The 19,314-nt window shown below is 36.9% G+C and overlaps 1 protein-coding gene across 2 annotated transcripts in view; it reads left to right on the top strand.

Moving 5' to 3' along the window:
• MBTPS2 (membrane bound transcription factor peptidase, site 2) overlaps positions 1–19,314 on the top strand; it is a 109,659-nt gene that overhangs the window by 32,214 nt on the left and 58,131 nt on the right. Inside the window, exons 6-11 of one of the 2 annotated variants that reach the window (XM_010334866.3) lie at positions 1,863–1,981; positions 2,900–3,080; positions 11,587–11,681; positions 12,043–12,238; positions 14,749–14,824; positions 16,303–16,521. In XM_010334866.3, coding sequence (XP_010333168.2) covers positions 1,863–1,981; positions 2,900–3,080; positions 11,587–11,681; positions 12,043–12,238; positions 14,749–14,824; positions 16,303–16,521 — 886 coding nt within the window. Of the gene's footprint in view, positions 1–1,862; positions 1,982–2,899; positions 3,081–11,586; positions 11,682–12,042; positions 12,239–14,748; positions 14,825–16,302; positions 19,288–19,314 lie in introns of those variants that run through there. The other variant, XM_003924099.4, reaches the window with a different exon arrangement.

Genomic DNA, 19,314 nt, shown 5'->3' on the forward strand with positions numbered 1-19,314 from the left:
TACTTGTGTTTCCTTTTTAATTGCAAACCACACTAAGCATAAGTAGGGCTCAATTAAGGTAACCATTAGCCCCTACTTAATAATAATCACTATGAGTACCTTGCTGCCTTGATCACAACCATAGATTTCCTTCTCCCTTGACCCATGGTATTTTTTTTTTTTTTTTTTTTTTGAGACAGAGTTTTGCTCTGTCACCTAGGCTGGTCTTAAACTCCTGGTCTCAAGTGATCTTCCCACCTTGGCCTCCCAAAGTGCTGGGATTACAGATGTGAGCCGCTCTGCCCAGCCCCATGATATTTTTAAAACCTGAGTCACCCGTATTCTGACTTTTCTACTGTTGCCCCAGTCTCACTGCTTGGTATATAAACCAGAATAAAGGCGGTCCTCACTTCCATCTAAGACCTACTGTTGTGGATTTAGAGAAAATACAAATCTGTACTGAGAGACGTAGAAGTTTTGAGTAAACAGAGATGCCATGTTCCTATGTCAGAAATGTAAAAGTGTGGATTTACTCCTAGTTATTGCAGTCTTTGTAGTGACATTAGAAATCCTAATTTGGGACGGGTGCGATGGCTCACACCTGTAATCCTAGCACTTTGGGAGGCTGAGGCAGGCAGATTACCTGAGGTCAGGAGTTCAGGACCAGCCTGGCCAACATGGTGAAACCCTGTCTCTACTAAAAATACGAAAAAATTAGCCAGGCATGGTGGCAGGCACCTGCAGTCCCAGCTACTCAGGAGGCTGAGGCAGAGGTTGCAGGGAACTGAGATTGTGCCACTGGGCAACAGGGCGAGACTCTGTCTCAAAAAGAAAAAAGAAAAAGAAAAAGAAAAAGAAATTCTAATTTGAATAATATTTGGTGGTTGTCAAAAGGATTCTCAAATTTATCAGAAAGGTTAAGAGGGAAGTAATGAAAATAAACAAATTGGAAGTATTTATTTACTAAATACTGAAATATTAACTACTAGCAGCAGCTTTATTGTCACGGGAATAGTGGAAAAGAATGGAAAATGCAGAAGCAAGCCAAAGAATAGATGAAAATATAGTGTAAATTAAAAGTTGATTTAATTTAGTAGGGAAAGAATGCATTACTCAGTAATTATTAGCTAAACATTTGAATAAAATTAATTACATTTATCAGTCACACCATACACAAAAATAAATTCCAAATGGTAAAATATTTAAATGTAAAAGTAAAACTATTTAAAATCATCCTTCCCCACAAAAAGAGTGATTACTTACATAATGTTAAGAGTGAGAAAGTCTTCCTTTGCATAGCTGCAAAGGTTGAATATATAATGGAAAAGATTCATGAATTTGACTTCATAAATTTTAGGGTTTTTTTTTTTAAATAACAGTTTTCTTATGATTTGTTGCTTTCTACTCTGTGACATGATGTAAAATACATGCTCGGTTTGTTCCACCAGTATTATTCTGCATAATAGTTTCTTAAAACAACCTCCTTTTGCCAAATGCCATTTGAGTTTCTGTACCCGTTTAGCAACAATTTTTTTTAATTTGAATATATTAGAGATTTCTTTCAAAGATCACAAATATGTTTCAGTAGTGATATATTCATTTTCTAAAAAGGGGGTATAGTTAATTCTGTCAGTATCGAATCATATCAGCATGTAGACTTCCTAGTGTGGTATTAACATGCCTGTTTTAGATTTCAATGTCTGAAATGAAAGTGACTTCTAATTGAACATCTGTCTGCTCTACTAATAAGCAGATATTTTTGCCTCATTGCTTCTTCTGATCACTTTCTTAATTTATCAGAATGCCCAAGTGTTGTGAGGTCGAGCTGCTTATATCATTCCTGCCCCTGGTTATGCTTACTGCTTTTTTCTTTCTCTTTCCAGGTATCTGGCATAATTTTGTCCTTGCGCTCTTGGGTATTTTAGCTCTTGTTCTCCTCCCAGTAATTCTCTTACCATTTTACTACACTGGAGTTGGGGTGCTCATCACTGAAGTTGCCGAGGTAAATAATGGATTGCTCAGGGCATTCCTTCATCAGATGTTGTGGTGTAATACTTAGCATTTAATCGGGAAATTTTATTCAAGATCTCCTCATATATAAAATACTCAGTTTCTTCTGAAGAAATTACTGTAATCCTTTCAATCTAACAATGTTGGGAAACACATTGCATTTTTAAAGTTTCATGAAAATTGTTTTTGTCCTGATACTGTACTTACAAAGATCGTATCACGATTTTCTACCTGTAGTTTATTAGTAAAATGCATAATTTACCTTTACCGTTTATTTTTATATCTCTACTTTTGAGTCAAATGTTTTTATGCCTCCTAAGTAGTAAGAAAGATGAAACCAGGCCATCTAGCTGTAACATTTCATAGGGGTTTAAGTTAATGTCTTCAACTCTGTATTTCAGTCCCTTAGACAGTAACTGCTATGATGGTATCAATCTTCTGTTCAGACATTAGGAAGAGGAAAATTACCTTTGTGAGCAATTGGCTTATATATACCTTTTACTGATGATATTGTGTGCATATTCGGGATATGTAAGGACTTGTCTTACTGTTTTATGTGTTAAGGATATAGGAAAGGAAAGGCAGTCTAACGATACTTTCACCAAAAAAAATTTTAATTAGCAGTTTGGGAAAAAAATTTTATCATTTTAGTCTTAACAGTCAGCAAGCAAGTCAGTTTTTTTTTTTTTCTATTATAAAAAAAAATCAAGATCTTAGAGAATTTGGGAAAGGCAACTATAATTATTGAGTTTTATTTTAATTTTGTAGGACTCTGTCTTGAATTCAAAGCTGGATTATTTTCTGCATTTAAAATATTCTACTTAATTAACTCAGGGTCTTTATTATTTGCTAAGATTAATCATAGCTTGTCTTCATGTATTATCTGATTTGGTTTTACCCTCTTCCCAAGGACTCTCCTGCCATTGGACCCAGAGGCCTTTTTGTGGGAGACCTTGTCACCCATCTACAGGATTGTCCTGTTACTAATGTGCAAGATTGGAATGAATGTTTAGATACCATCGCCTATGAGCCCCAAATTGGTTACTGTATAAGTGCATCAACTTTACAGCAGTTAAGTTTCCCAGTTAGAGGTGTGTATATTTCCTCAATATAACATAATGCTTCAATCACCAGTACCTGCCATTCACTAATCCTTAGACCATGTCTTTAGATTTATTCTGTTCTAATCTTTTTAAAGCCAATCAGTAAAGTAAATAGGTTCAAACTAATCAACATTTTTCTTGGTAAGTTGGATGCTAATATGTATGTTTCCTTTATTATGTATTGTTGTTGAACTTCTATTTTCATAATATTATATTTGACTTTTAGAGCTCTAATACTTTCTGCTTTCAAAACACTTAAATTAAATCATAGCCAGGCACAGTGGCTCACGCCTGTAATCCCAGCACATTCGGAGGCTGAGGTGGGCGGATCACTTGAGGTCAAGAGTTCATGACCAGCCTGGTCCACATGGTGAAACCCTATCTCTACTAAAAATACAAAAATTAGTGGGACATGGTGATGGACTCCTGTAATCCCAGCTACTCGGGAATCTGAGGCAGGATAATTGCTTGACCCTGGAGGGTCGAGGTTACAGTGAGCCGAGATCAGGACACAGAGTGAGACTCTGTCTCAGAGAAAAAAAAAAATTCAGCATTGAAGGTCAATCATAACTAATTAACTAATTCCAATAATTAAATATCCCCAATATAATATTATCTTTATGCATGTGTGTAGATATATTATAGTACTTTATACTTTTATAACTGAAAAAGGGAATATAAGTAATAAGAACCAGTTCTACTTGCATAAGCTTATGTCAGAACAGATAAACAACTGTTAGTTAACAACTAAATGTATAAAAATCAAAGCATAAACATTCTGTATTCATATATTGTTAGCCCAACACAGGCATGCAGTAAGGAAAGATTAAAAGAAATAAAAGGAACTTGGCAAACAAAAAAACCTATCTGGGATTTAGAAAAATTTCCCTTACTTCTTAAAAATTCCCTTAATACCTAAACCTAAAAAGTTCTAGTGGTAGCTATGTGGATGTTGGCATGTCTGAATCTATCTGGGGTAGAGTTATTTTATGTATTTTATGTGGCATGCATCCTAAGGAAGTTATCTTGGCTTCCAAAAATATCCTGTGAAGTCAGATATGTTGCTCTGTGCAGCAGATGACAGAGCTGAAGCAAGTTTCTTCTCAGATCCTGCCAAACTTATTTTGAGTTCTTTCAGTTCTGAAAAATCAGCTTCCCAATTCTTTATGCAAAATCAGCTTCCCAATTCTTTATGCAAAATCAGTTTCTCAATTCTTTATACAAAATCAGCTTCCCAATTCTTTATACAAGATGCTTTATACAAAATTGAAGATGTTAGAAAATAGATATTATGCTCACAGACTATATCTTTAAGTGAAAAAATATCCTGTTACTTGTCCACATCTATTGGTGTAGGGAAATAAGACTAATAATCAAGAATAGTTTTACTAAAGTACTGTGTGCAACACAAGCAAAGTAGTAAGAACTGATTTTTTAAAAAACTTTTTAAAATTTACTCTTCCATATATAACCCATTTGTAAGAATGTTTTTATTATCAAAAATGTTTAGATACACATAAAAGTCCCAAGAATAGCATAAACAAGCCTACAAGTATCCTTCTGCCAGCTTTGGCAATTATTAACATTTTGCCAATTTTTTCATCTAAGCAGCCCACTTTTAGGGGAAATATTTTAAAGTACATCCCAGGCAACCTATTATTTCATCCATAAACTTTCAGCCTGCCTTTAACAGATGATGACTTATTAAACATGAAGGATAACAATACTGTTATCCTTCCTAACAAAGTAACAGTAATTTCTGATATCTAGTTGGTATTCAGTTGTTTCTAATTCTTTTTATTATAGTTGATTTAAGTTAGGATGTCTTCTAAGACTCTTTTAATTTGTAACAATTCCCCTTGACCAGTTTTTGAAATGTCATTTTTTTGTTGAAGAAACTGAGTCATTTGTTTTGTTGAATTCGCTATATTCTGTTTTTTTTTTTTCTGGTTATATCTTATCCTCATGATGTCATTAACTTGTTCAGATGTCTTCTGGTTTTCTATAAACTGTTAATTAGGTCCATGGCCTTGATTAGATTTAGAATTCTTTTTTTTTTTTTTTTTTTTTTGGCAAACACACTTCCTAAGTGGCACTTGGTACTTCCTGTGGCATCATATTGCATTTGGTATCTATTGTTCTCTGTTTTAATGATGTTAAGATTGTTCAGTGGACCAATCTGATTCTTCAAGGTTGAAATATTTATAAATTTTTGCCATTCTCAAGAGCCTCCTACCATCTCTCAAAACTTTTAAGATGACAGAAGGTTGATATGTAATCCACAATGTGTTGTTCTTTAAAGAAATGATCCATTATTTCCCACTTCTTAAGTCCTTTATCATTATCTTCTGGTTTCTCTAAATTTGTAATATAATATGTATTAAATTACAAAAACCAAAGTGACACACTAGTTAAAGTTCTCTGCAGTAGGATTGTTTTACTTAGGATATCTGCATTTTCAGATGTTTAAGGTTTTATCTTTGTCCTGTCAGACAGACTGTAAATAAAAATTTTCCCTGAAATACTCAGAAATTCTCTTCTTATTAACTGTTTGAGTATTTCTCTGTTATGGATCATGTGCTATATTTTGGAGGTATTTGTTTAAATACCTAAAGCAGATATTACTCTTTCTACACTAAAGTCAATCCAGAAGTAATTATTTTTTTTCTGCCAAGCCTCCCAGCTCGAGAGTAATTCTTCAATATCTATTTTGTCTCAGTATACATGTTTATGTTACATGATTACTATATCTGATAAATTGTGCCTCTAAGCTTTTGAAAATGGAGCACGTATACTTAGCCAGTTTAAAGGAATATTAATGTCTGTAAATGTCACCTAAAATATATACTAGGGCTGGTCTAAATGCACTTGTTGTTACAATCAATTGATCATAACTAGTTACAGAATTCTTTGTTCCTTCTCTACTCCCACAACATCACTTGACTAGCCTTATAAAAAACATACTAGATTAATTTTGATGGCTGGCTTAGCCACTAGGGCCGTGGACATTTAAGAAAGCTACGGATTGACGGTATTTTAAATGTTTCTAGGTAATTTTGTTATCCTTCATTATAAGTAGGAATAAAAGCTATGGTCAGATATAGTAGTGCAAAGTGTCCAGTGATCCAAAAGTTATTTTTGTTCAGCTTAGAGTAGAATTCAGTACATACAACTAAATGCTAGGAATGTATACCCCTTCAGAGCAATAAAGCCACCTTGAAAAGATAACACCCTGGAAGTGCTTGTAAACTGTCTCCACCAATTATCTCTAGCCTCTTATTTCATACCCTGTCTCTCCCAGATACAGTATTATATTTAAACTCTTTGAAGATTAAATGGCCTTTTGGGGAAACTCCAAGAAGGACACTGAGTGAGGGCTTAGAGTCCTTTGCACCTGGAATAGATCTCTAGTCTTACTCTGGGTCAGAACAGAAAACATGCACTCTTCCCCCATATCATACTGAAGCCTCTGCTTTTAGGATTCCTGACTGTCCATAGGCTACTCCGTGATTTAAATAGAACTGAAAGTTACAGACAATAACTAGCATGGCTCTTTTGGGGGACTGTTTTCCTAACAAGTACTTTGCATCTTCTCTCTTTATTTTGAGAGAGGTACTCCTCATTTCATGTATGCATAAAGCTAAATTCCTTTTTGATAAAAGCATTGAGTAAGAAAAGCTGTCCTTAGCAAGTCCAGCATTTGAACTACATTTTAAGGTACACAAAACAGAATGCTAAGGCAACTGCTGCTTAAAATGAGACTGTGAGCCCAGGCTCAGGCATCTACCCTGAAGAGTTTACATTCCTATTCAAAGGAGGTGAGGGTTTATTTCCTTACCTGCCTGGCAACAGAAATATTAAACTGTCTTACATATCTTTAACTGAAGTGAGAGAAGACCCTTTTTGACCCAGTTTAAGATAATAAAAGGAAAACTCTGCGAATCTTTTCAACAAACTTTGAGTACTCAGATTGTTTTTATGTCCAAATTGCCCTAATATTTGAAAATAAAAAAGGCTTTTTTTGTCATTATAGGCATCAAATGATGGTTCAAGATTTCTTTACTGTCCTAAATTGAAGAGTAAGAGTGTGTATATGTGTGTGTGTGTGTGTGTGTGCGCGCGCGCGCGCGTGTGTCCGTGTGTATATGTATTTATTTATTTTTGAGACAAAGTCTGTCTCTGTCACCCAGGCCGGAGTGCAGTGCTGTGATCTCGGCCCACAGCAACCTTTGCCTCCTGGGTTCATGTGATTCTCATGTTTCAGCCTCCCAAGTAGCTGGGATTACAGGCGCACCCCCACACTTGGCTATTTGTTTTTTTGTGTTTTTTTTTTTTTGTATTTTTTAGTAGAGACAGGGTTTCACCATGTTGGCCAGGCTGTTCTTGAACTCCTGACCTCAGGTGATCCTCCTGCCTCAGCCTTCCAAAGGGCTAGGATTACAGGTGTGAGCCACTGCACCTAGCCGTGTGTGTGTGTGTGTGTGTGTGTGTGTGTGTGTGTGTGTGTAACTACTTGTTACTAGGCAATGATAGCATAAAGTCAGCAATAGATATAAGAATAAACAAGCTTGGTTCCCTGCCTTGGAGCCCTAGCTGTGTGTTATATATGTAACAAGCTAGGGAAAATTGTTCAGTTCATATTAGAGATATAGAGAGTGGTAGACACTGTGAACTGGAGATTGAAAAAAATCTCTTCTCTCCAGCTTTATTCCACAGTCTCGTCTGGTCTAGACCATTCTTTGTAGACTGGACTATTTCTGTGACTATCCTAGGGCTCATCTTAGGGTACATTCACAATATACTATACAAGTTCTCCCTGTAGTAAAATTATGAAACTTTTCTGGCCTTTAATTTTTCTGATTGTCTCCCCTACTGGAGATATTTAAGGGACAATTCTAATCTTCCAGAGTTAAATTGAACCCAAAAATTCTCCTTGGGACATCCTATTGCAATCCTGAATACTCCTTCCAAAGTAGAATTGTAATTTTATTGGCCTCTCATAATTGATAAAAGTACGTGAAAGTAAAAGTTATCTGTGTCACACCCCCCCATCTTATAGATTAAGAATCTAGTCACAGAAACTGGTTAAGTAACTTGTTCTTTATGTGACACGGTAGAAAAGATTCTAAAATTAAATATGTTTAAGTCTACAACTTTTTAAAATATCAATAGAGAAATATTAAGTACACTTCTCACATGGAAACAAAATATTTAACTCTTTATTGGGAAATTCTGTATTTCAGGAGGTACTTAATCTTGCCATGGAGGCCACAGCCATGGATTTCTGTTTTGCTTAAAACAAATGCCACAAGAAGCAGCCCTAAACCAGAGATTTCAAATTGTTGGTAGCCTCCAGGCCAAATCCAGTCTTAGCAGATGTATTTGCTTTGGCTTGCTCAGTGTTTTTTATTTTTTCATTGGCTGCCAGTGTTTAAACTTCAACAGACTTCGTATGAAGGTCCAGATTTCTGGTTTCTGTTGGAACAAAATGGAAAATCTGTCGATTCTGGGCCCCAGATTGAGTGGCCTGGCTGCTAATCCCCCTAGAACAGAAATGTGATTTCTAGTTCATCACAGTACCCACCTCGTTTTTTTTTTTTTGTTTGTTTGTTTGTTTGTTTTTCATATGATCCACTTATTTATTTGGTACCTGCTTGGCCCATTTAAGCATTTATATTACCAAACATGCTATACCAATAGCAATAATAAATTCTTGACTTCCAATTCCGTATTATACCCAGTCCTCTAAGAAAAGTTAGTAATTAAGCATCAGCTGTAAACATTTTAAGATCATTACTGGTACAAAGGCAAGTGGCATAGAACATCATTTATGTGTTCAATGTATATTGAGTAATCCACCTTATAAAAGTCACTGAGAAACCTTTCCCTCAAGGAGCTCACAGTTTAGTCAGAAAAACAGACCATACCCACATTATTACAATACAAGATGAAGTTGAAGTAATGACAGGCAATATTGGGAAATGACAGTCTTGACTGAGAAGATGAAGGCAGGTTTCACAGCATCAGCCCTTGAACTGGCTGTCAACAGTGAGTTTACTTTTAGGAGGTCAAGATGGACATGGACCTCAGCACCATCGAATAGAAGGTGGTCAAGGAACTGCCAGTAATTCAATTTAGCAAGAGAATCATATGAGATAAGGTAGTAAAAAAAAAAAAAAGTAGCTTAAGTTTTAGGCTATGAATTTTAGACCTTATTTGGGAACAATGCAGAGTCTAAAGCTTTGGATTAAGGAAATTACATTCTTGGAGTTACATATTGGAAGTTTAATCTGAAGCATTTAGCATGTAGGACACAGTTGCATGTGGTAGCTAGGTAGAGAGCAAACAGACTTGTTACAGGTCTGTTTAGATGGGTTAGGTGAGAAGGAATTAGTCTGTACTCAAGTGGGAATAGATAAGGAGAAAAATGAGGAGGAGGTAAAAATCCATGGGACCTGGCAATCTGATCAAAGAGAACACTGAGGGTTTTAGCTTGGATTGATTTTTCTAAAAAAAATTCCTGAACAACTGTTTACCTTAAACTTTATCATTAGGGCTGACAAATGATTATAGGCTAGGGTTTGTCTGTGCCATTAGATGCTCATGGTCTGCTTTAATTTAATTTTAAATACTCCTCACTCAAAATTAAATACCCATTCAGTTATGATAAGAAAACAGAACAGGCCAGGTGCAGTGGCTCATGCCTGTAATCACAGTACTTTGGGAGGCCAAGGTGGGTGGATCACTTGAGGCTAGGAGTTCAAGACCAGCCTGGCTAACATGGTGAAACCCCATGGCTACTAAAAATATTAAAAAATTAGCTGGACGTGGTGGTGCGTGCCTGTAATCCCAGCTACTCAGGAGGCTGAGGCAGGAGAATCACTTAAGCAGGAGGCGGAGGTCGCAGTGAGCCAAGGTCACGCCACTGTATTCCAGACTGGGCGACAGAGTGAGACTCTGTCTCCAAAAAAGAAAGAAAACAAAATTACCCATGCAGCCAATCATCAGTTAGTTTCCTTTGCCTCTGTTTGGTTCTTTGCTATGTTTTGGCCAAGGAGAGAGAGTGACAGCATATTGCTAGAGGAAATCCAGTATAACCAATACAAAGATGTCTTCCTCAAACAATAGAGTAAAACAAAAACAAAAAACTATTTTAAAATAAGCAAAAGCTTTTGGCTGAAATACGAAATCTTTATAAAATTAAAATTACATTGCATATCACTAACACTTTCATGCTAAAGTGCTCCTGAAGGCACTCTTGTAATAGAAAAGCTTTTTGTAGTACTGAGAAATGGATAATTTGACTCATGAGTCTATTTTCATCAGCACATCCGAGTATGGTAGTTTATATTCAAGGTTCAAATTTAATTGGTCCTTGCCACTCATCGGTTTACACTTTACCAGTTTGATGTGTTGGAATGCAGCAAACATTCCCAAATAAATACATGAAACCATTTTTTGTCCCACTTATATATATAAGTGACTTAGATTCCTTATTCTGCTCCTAATGCCAGTAAAGCAGTCCACCAAAGAACTTTAAAAAAATAAATATATAGGCCAGCCACAGTAGCTCACGCCTGTAATTCCAGCACTTTCAGAGGCCGAGGTGGGCTGATCATTTGAGGTCATGAGTTCTAGACCAGCCTGACCAACATGGTGAAACCCTGTCTCTACTAAAAATACAAAAATTAGCCGGGTGGAGTGGTGCATGCCTGTAATCCCAGCTGCTCGGGAGGCTGAGGCAGGAGAATTGCTTAAGCCTGGAGGCAGAGTTTGCAGTGAGCAGATATTGCACCACTGTACTCCAGCCTGGGTGACAGAGCGAGACTCTGTCTCACTCACTCACTCACTCACTCAATCAATCAATAGAACAGTGGCAACAGAGCGAGACTCTGTCTCAGTAAATAAAGGGAATGAACAGTTGCCCCATTGCTGTTGTCTTCCAAAAATGGTAACTGGATTACTGGTGTACAGGCAGATATGTGCACATCTATGGATCAAATTGGGCATCCCTGGTTCTCTAGGGAGAGCCCCGAAGTAAGCCTGGGGATAAAATCGGTATTTCAATAGAATGGGGATGTCTTAGGCATCCTCTCCCCCACTCCGTTTACCACTACCACAGTGTAGGGCTTCCAAGGTAATGTGGGGTCATCAGTATTCAGGCACATAATAGCAGTTCATTAAATGTTTGTGCCTGACCAGCAGGACTTATTATTGTGAAACCTACTGAGACACTGCGACTTCAGCTTTATGGGTAGGCCAGTTTATATGAGGACAACTAGCCTAGGGTAACTGCTGCCTCTTGATTTAAAATTGAATGGATCTCTTTTGGTAATATAAAATCAAACTGCAGCAAGTAGCCCTCAAGCTGAACTCTAAATTGTACAGTTGCTTCTAAATTCATATGCCATTTTACTTATTCTTTTTGTCTTAAAGGCATTTTTTGTTAAACTTTTATGTAAGAGACTCTGATAAACAGTATATTTCTCTTCAGCATACAAACGGCTAGATGGTTCAACCGAATGCTGTAACAATCACAGCCTCACAGATGTGTGCTTCTCCTACAGAAATAATTTTAATAAGCGTTTGGTAAGTTGTCCCTGAAACAGTCTTGCTTGTCTGATATAATTACTACAAAATAAGCATATACAGCTAAAATGGAATCTGGAAATTTCTCTCTTTTGCTCTATTTGTATCATTCTATTAAAATCTCTACATTTCACATGTCACATTTCATCTGAAAATCTTTAAAAATTTATAGTGATAATATCTTATTTTGCCCAAGTGGGGTACTTGAATCTATTTTATAGTAGGTGCACATAGATGGCATTTCTTTTATATGAACCTCATTCCTGATATGCTAGGTGCATGAAAGACATTTAAGGAATGTCACTTAGGTTTTTCTTAATAAATCATTTCAAATATTGACTGATTAATATTTTATTTATAGCATACATGTCTTCCTGCCCGGAAAGCAGTTGAAGCGACCCAGGTTTGTAGAACCAACAAAGACTGTGAAAAAAGCTCAAGTTCAAATTTCTGTATAATACCTTCTTTGGAAACTCACACTCGCTTAATAAAAGTGAAACACCCACCTCAAATTGATATGTTATACGTAGGACATCCTCTGCATCTTCACTACACAGGTGAGTACTTTTGTGGTAGACCCTTAGAAAATCATTAAGATCACATATAATCTCAGTGGTAGAAACTTACTACCAATCCTTGCATTAACACATTATTATAAATTTGATCATTTATCAAAGTCTTGTTAACTTGCTCTTAAGCATTAAGTGAAAATTTTGCAGTAGGAAGATAATCAGAACTTATTAGTAAGATGGAGCTGAATCCATGCCTGCCTATGGAGAGTGGCATATTTTTCCTTCCCTACCATTTACGCCCAGGTCAAGTAGGTGATCTCTCAGGTGTCCTCTGAGAGTTTATTAAATTTATCCAAGCTCCCCAAAACAGTGGCAAAAGCAACATACCATAGAGAATGACAGGATGCATGGGATGTAAGTATAAAGTAATTTATGTATGACATGTGACTTTCATATGAATATACTTTCAAAACTGGGCCAGCATAATCATCTTAGTAGTGGCAGCATCATCTGACTAAGTGTTGGACTAAGTTCTTTATGGCAAAAGATCATGTAGTCTAACTCATTTTGTTGTACAAGATTTTTAAAATAGCTTACCATGCAATTTACCCATTAAAGTGTACAATTCAGTGGGGTTTTGTTTGTTGGTTTGTTTTTGTTTTGTTTTGAGACAGAGTCTCACTCTGTTGCCCAGGCTGGAATTCAGTGGTGCAGTCTCGGCTCACTGCAACCTCCACCCCTGGGGCTCAAGTGATCCTTCCACCTCAGCCTTCCAAGTTGCTGGGACCACAGATGGGTGCCACCATGCTGGGCTAATTTTTGTTTTTTGTAGATACAGAGTCTCACTATGTTATCCAGGCTAGTTTCAACTCCTGAGCTCAAGCATTTCTCCCTTCTCAGCTTCCAAAAGTGCTTGGATTATAGGCATGAGCCACTGTGCCTGGCCCAGTGGTTTTTAATATATTAAGTTGTGCAATCATCACCACGAGCTAGCTGCGGAATTTTTTTGTCACCCCAAAAAGAAACCCCATACCCATTAAGTAGTCACTCCCTGTATCTCTCCAACACCCCCCAGCCCTTGGCAATCTGTAATCTACTTTCTGTTTCTATAAATTTGCCTGTTCTGGACATTTCATATGTATGGAATGTTTTATGACTGGCTTCTTTGATGTAGCTTAATGTTTTCAAGGTTTATCTGTGTTGTGGCATTAATTAGTACTTGTTTCTTTTTAAGACCAAATGATATTTCTTTGTATGGGTAGACCACATTTTCTTTATTCATTCATAGTTAATGGATGTGTGGGTTTTATATTACTCTTTAAAAGACTCTTTCATTGCTCCATAGTCATATCCTGAGCTACAACCAAGGTCATTTTTCTTATCTATTAGTTTGATTGCAAATATTAAATAAAACCCCAAGAAATGAAATGTCCCGAGTGGGGGTAATTAAGAAATGTGTATGCCGGGCGCGGTGGCTCAAGCCTGTAATCCCAGCACTTTGGGAGGCCGATTTGGGTGGATCACAAGGTCAAGAGATCGAGACCATCCTGGTCAACATGGTGAAACCCCATCTCTACTAAAAATACAAAAAAATTAGCTGGGCATGGTGGCACGTACCTGTAATCCCAGCTACTCAGGAGGCTGAGGCAGGAGAATTGCCTGAACCCAGGAGGCGGACGTTGCGGTGAGCCGAGATCGCCCCATTGCACTCCAGCCTGGGTAACAAGAGCGAAACTCCATCTCAAAAAAAAAAAAAAAAAAAAAAAAAATGTGTACTATGAGTTCTACCTAATTACATGATAGTTTTAAAATGTTTTAAACAAAAACAGGATTATGGAATCCACAGAGTAGATGAGACTTTAAATCCCCTCATCTTAATCCTTGTTTTGGCAACAAAGAAAAAAAAACACAGACCTGAAAGAGGTTAAGTAGCATAATCGTAGGAGTAAATATGATTTTAAGGTTATACCCCTTTGAAAGGATAAGGACTCTTAATGTAAATTTCTCACTCTTGCCTCAAAATAGAAGTACAAACTAGGACATATTTTTTCATTCTGCTGTGTTTTTTTTATTTGTTTGTTTTTTTGAGACGGAGTTTCACTCTTGTTACCCAGGCTGGAGTGCAATGGCGCGATCTCGGCTCACCGCAACCTCCGCCTCCTGGGTTCAGGCAGTTCTCCTGCCTCAGCCTCCTGAGTAGCTGGGATTACAGGCACGTGCCACCATGCCCAGCTAATTTTTTGTATTTTTAGTAGAGACAGGGTTTCACCATGTTGACCAGGATGGTCTCGATCTCTTGACCTCGTGATCCACTCGCCTCGGCCTCCCAAAGTGCTGGGATTACAGGCTTGAGCCACCTCGCCCAGCTCATTCTGCTGTTTTTATTAGATGTTCTAGAAGTATTATTTGCTTTTATGTGTGAAGTATATGGCCTGCATATGTTTAGGAAGGACTTTCTCAGTTTAATCTGCTAGCCCAATTTTCAAACATATGGTAAAATTCATAATGCTATTGCTTCTCTGGTATTAATAATATTTATTATTCCTTTTTTTCAGTGAGCATCACCAGTTTTATCCCACGTTTCAACTTTCTAAGCATAGATCTGCCAGTGGTTGTGGAGACATTTGTCAAGTATCCTTTGTGGTGTGAAACATGTTTTAAAAGTGTGTTACTTGGAGCTTGATCAAGTTTACCATGAATAGAACATTGCAAGTATAGATTTCACAAGTATCACTTAATTGCTAACAACTAAAAAAGAGTCTTGAAAGTTGAAAAAGATCAGATTCTACCCAGGAGGGAAGAAGTCAGAGGAGAAAGATTAATCAGAGTGAGAAAGGTTCTTAAGACATAAAAGGAAAAGAACCCAGAGTACCATTTGAGAATTGAAATTTACAGGTCTAAAACATTTTAGTAAGTTTATAAAGAATGGAAGCTTCAGTTACTAGTGAGGTGATGAATTCTGCCCCATCTGAGCCTATTAGTTCTGACCAAATAGAGGATGTAAATTGCATAACCAGGAATTATGTAAATCCGTTCCATGGATCCCAGGAAGGAATGCACAAGAAAGATGAAGCTGGTTTCAACTATTAAGATAGCAGTTCAGAAGGCCAAATCTCATGTGGTCTTTAGCATATCATCATAGTACATAAAGGATGATTTTTTTTTCATATTAATTATTATGCAGAATTGAATTTTGGAAAGTTGTGGAAGGGTTCTTTATTTTTGTCACTTTTAAATTTTTTAATGTCTTTCCTCAATTATTTACAAAAGAAATGGAAAACATATGAGCAGTTACTGAAAAAAAACATGAATAATCAAGATTGTGACTGGGCACAGTGGCTCATGCCTATAATCCCAGCACTTTGGGAGACCAAGGTGGATGGATCATCTGAGGTCAGGAGTTCGAGACCAGCCTGACCAATATGGCGAAACCCTGTCCCTACTAAAAATACAAAAATTAGCCAGGCATCATGGCATGCACCTGTAGTCCCAGCTACTTGGGGGGCTGAGATAGGAGAGTCACTTGAACCCAGGAGGCGGAGGTTGCAGTGAGTCAAGATCATGTTACTGTACTTCAGCCTGGGTGACAGAGAAAGACTCTGTCTCAAAAAAAAAAAAAAAGAAAAGAAAAGGTTGTACCTTATAGACTGTGCAGCTTTGTCACAAAGAGACTTATGCTATAACCTTATAGATGGTAATAAGGTAAAGTAGGCTTCAAAGGCCAAAACCTTTGTTTCTTATTTAAAGTAATACTTTTTAAGGCCCAAAGAGTAATTTTCCCCTTATTTCTTATTCCTTCCACATTCCTTTCCCTGTTGTATCATTAAAGGATTAGAAAGCCTTAATCTTCCTACGAGTTCATTATAGATGGGCTCAGTTTATAAGTGGTTGGTCTTTATTTTTCTGGTCAGAGTTTTTGAACTTTGAAATAATATAAACTCATTTGTTTTAAGTAGTAGAGATCTAAGAAGGAATGGCAGAGATTTAAAGAAAGTAGAGAATTCAAGTGTAATCTCAAATTCAGTCACAGCAAAATGCCTTCTCACTCATAGAAATGTGGTTGCTACTCAGACCTCACATGCTTGGTTCCTTAACTGATTTTAACCCAGGTACCTGATTTCCCTTTCAGGAGCTCTGGCTATTGTTAATGCAGTACCCTGCTTTGCTTTGGATGGACAATGGATTTTAAACTCTTTCCTGGATGCCACCCTTACCTCAGTGATTGGAGACAATGATGTCAGAGATCTAATAGGGTTTTTCATCTTGCTGGGTGGCAGTGTACTTTTGGCTGCCAATGTGACCCTGGGACTCTGGATGGTTACAGCACGGTAATGTTTGCATTCATATGGCAGAAACCCTGAGTTACAGTATACAGCTATGTGGTAATATCCATTGCCACTGAAATTCTTGGTATGAAATATAAAGTGTTTCCTTAAAATTACATCTTTGCCAACAACCCTGAGCTCCTCCCATATCCAGAGTACCCAAACTCTGCGGTAGAAGATAAGCAGAAGAAATGAAAGGCATAGTCCCTGACTACATTCTAATTTAGAGACTGAGTGTACCCAGTTGCTTGTGGAATAATATCTTAACAGGTGCAAATTCATGCAATACCATTTCGTGTGATTACATATTGTGTTGAAATAGTATAAAGGAGAATAGAACTGAGTGTAATTAATAGGGAAACACTTCTTACAAAAGCATCATTAATCAAAATTTGAAGGAGATTAGACTTTGGCCAAGTGGAAGGATGACCATTTTCTTGGCCTGAATCTCTTGTCCTTTGTCTTGTTTGAAAAGTATTTTAAAATTTAATGGTGTATTATTTTGTGCTCTGAAAACTGAGGTCTGATTATAATTAGTAAAATTCTATAGAAGAATCTGCTGATGCGAAAGGGAATAATCTTTGTTAAATGATACCATATAAATGAACAAAATCGAAAGTAAGACCTATGATATCATGAGACATGTTTTGCCCCACAAGAATTGCATCTTTGATAAGGTGTCTCTGCCCCCTCACAAAGTAGCACTAGCTTTGACATCCACAGTGAGCTGCACGAAGTATCTCACACCAGCAGCATGTGAGCTGAGGGAGGCAGTTAGGGTTGAACCTCAGAACTAGACCAGATCTCCTGACAGATCACAAGACACCCCAGAGGCTCTTCAGCAGTCCTGCTTCCCATTCTCTATAGAGCTTTGAAGCTTGGACCCCTTCCAGGGTAAACATTTTCTCTTGTGCTGCTAAGGCCATTTGGGGCCTAGCTTCTGGGTTCCTGTCTCCAAGAAGCAATGACCTTAAACTCTGAGCCATACTCTGTCCTCACCAGCGACTCCCATGTTTCTCTGTGTCAGGTAATTAAGTACCTAGTCCTTGCTTTCTGTCTACCCACTAAGCTACCTCTCTGGGTCCACAGAAGACTTAGTAGTATAGTGAGAATGGCTATACATGAGTACAGACGTGGATTTGCCAGAGCCTGGGAACTGACTCTTGAGCCCAGAAGAGCCACACACCTGGTTCAAGGGCTTCTGGAGTGGAGATGCAGCCCTGGGAAATTTGGGAAGTCAGCAGGCTGGTGTGAAGCTATTGGTTTTAGAAGTATTTGAGCTTGCTGTTTCTTTGATGAAAAATACATGCTTCTCTCATACACTCAGAAGTGATTAAGGGCAATAACTTATTAATAGCCATGTATCCAACTTCTTTACTGAGGTATTCCATGAGGTTACCTTTTACAGATCATTGAGTTACTCTTTAAGCACTAAAATTTTTTAATCATTTTTAAGAAACTTTTTAGATTGTATTACAAATTTGCCTTCTTAATAGAAATTGTATATTGAATATAATTTTAACATTTTATTAATGACTTGAGTCATCAGTTAATATCAGTACTAAAGCCACGCAAATTATTGGTTTATTCCAGAAAATACTACATTTGTTCTATTTTTAGGTAGACAGTCATTTGGGATCAGAGTATATTAGCATAATAATGCTCAGACCTGTTCAAGTAGTAGAGCTTGGAGAATGCCGTGAAATACTTATATAACTAATTTGATTGCATGAACTAAGCAGTTTACTATTGAAAAGGTTGTATATGTGCAAGTCTGTTTTTTTTAAATGGAGAAAAAATTTTCATAGAAAAAAACCTTATTCATTAATTTATTTTTCTGAGTGGAAAATCAAAACCCAAATCTCATTTTATTTCAGCTGTTAAACATTTTGGTCTGTTGATCCATAGGATCAGGCTTTGGGAACCACTTTACTAGGAAAGAGCAGATCAGTACCATTTGTATAAAACTGGCCTCATTAAGTAAGAAAGAAAATGTTACGTGTTGTCTTGTTTAGCTTGGTTGTGGGCACTTCTACAGCAAGGACCATATCATATTCATCTTTGCATCCCTGGCACAGTGCATGAGATGTAAGTACTCAATAAATGCAGTTGAGTGAATAATGATTAGTGTTATTTATGGATTAGAAAAAGCATGTTTCTATTTAAATAAGCTATAAAAAGTATTATTGAATATTTACTGTAAATACATGTTAACATAAAAAAAACTTGGAAGGTCTTTGTGTCCCTGGCAGATTATCATCTTTATGGAAAGAATGTACTTTGGCTTCTGTGGAGTGATTGGAAAAATGAATTATTTTGAGGATTGAAGAAAGTGTTCTTTCTGTGTTGTCACTTTGTTCAACAGTAAAACTTTATTCTCAGTGTTCCTACTCTGCATTGTTTACATTTTTGAGAGTTTTTTTTTAAATCACCTACAATCTGTAAAGAATGTATATATTCTTTTCAGCATCTCAGTTTGAAAAGACATGCAATTAAACTTGACCTTTTGATAATCGCTCTTATAGGTCATTGTCTTTTCTAACAGCAAATTGTAAACATGTGCTTCATAGATATTGTGGCTCTCAGTCATCATTTTGTCCTATGGTATTTATTGAATGTCACATACTAATGGTGCACAAGTATTTTTTTTCTACAAATCTTCTGACTGTTCTGTAATTCATTCTTAAACTTTAACTTGAAGATATCGTAATCTCCGGCATTGGATGTTTAGCAATAAAAGAATAAATGTGTACCAGCATTTTATGTTTATCATCATCTACGTGTTGTCTTTTTTTA

Source organism: Saimiri boliviensis, chromosome X (genome assembly GCF_048565385.1).
Source record: "Saimiri boliviensis isolate mSaiBol1 chromosome X, mSaiBol1.pri, whole genome shotgun sequence".
NCBI lineage: Eukaryota > Metazoa > Chordata > Mammalia > Primates > Cebidae > Saimiri > Saimiri boliviensis.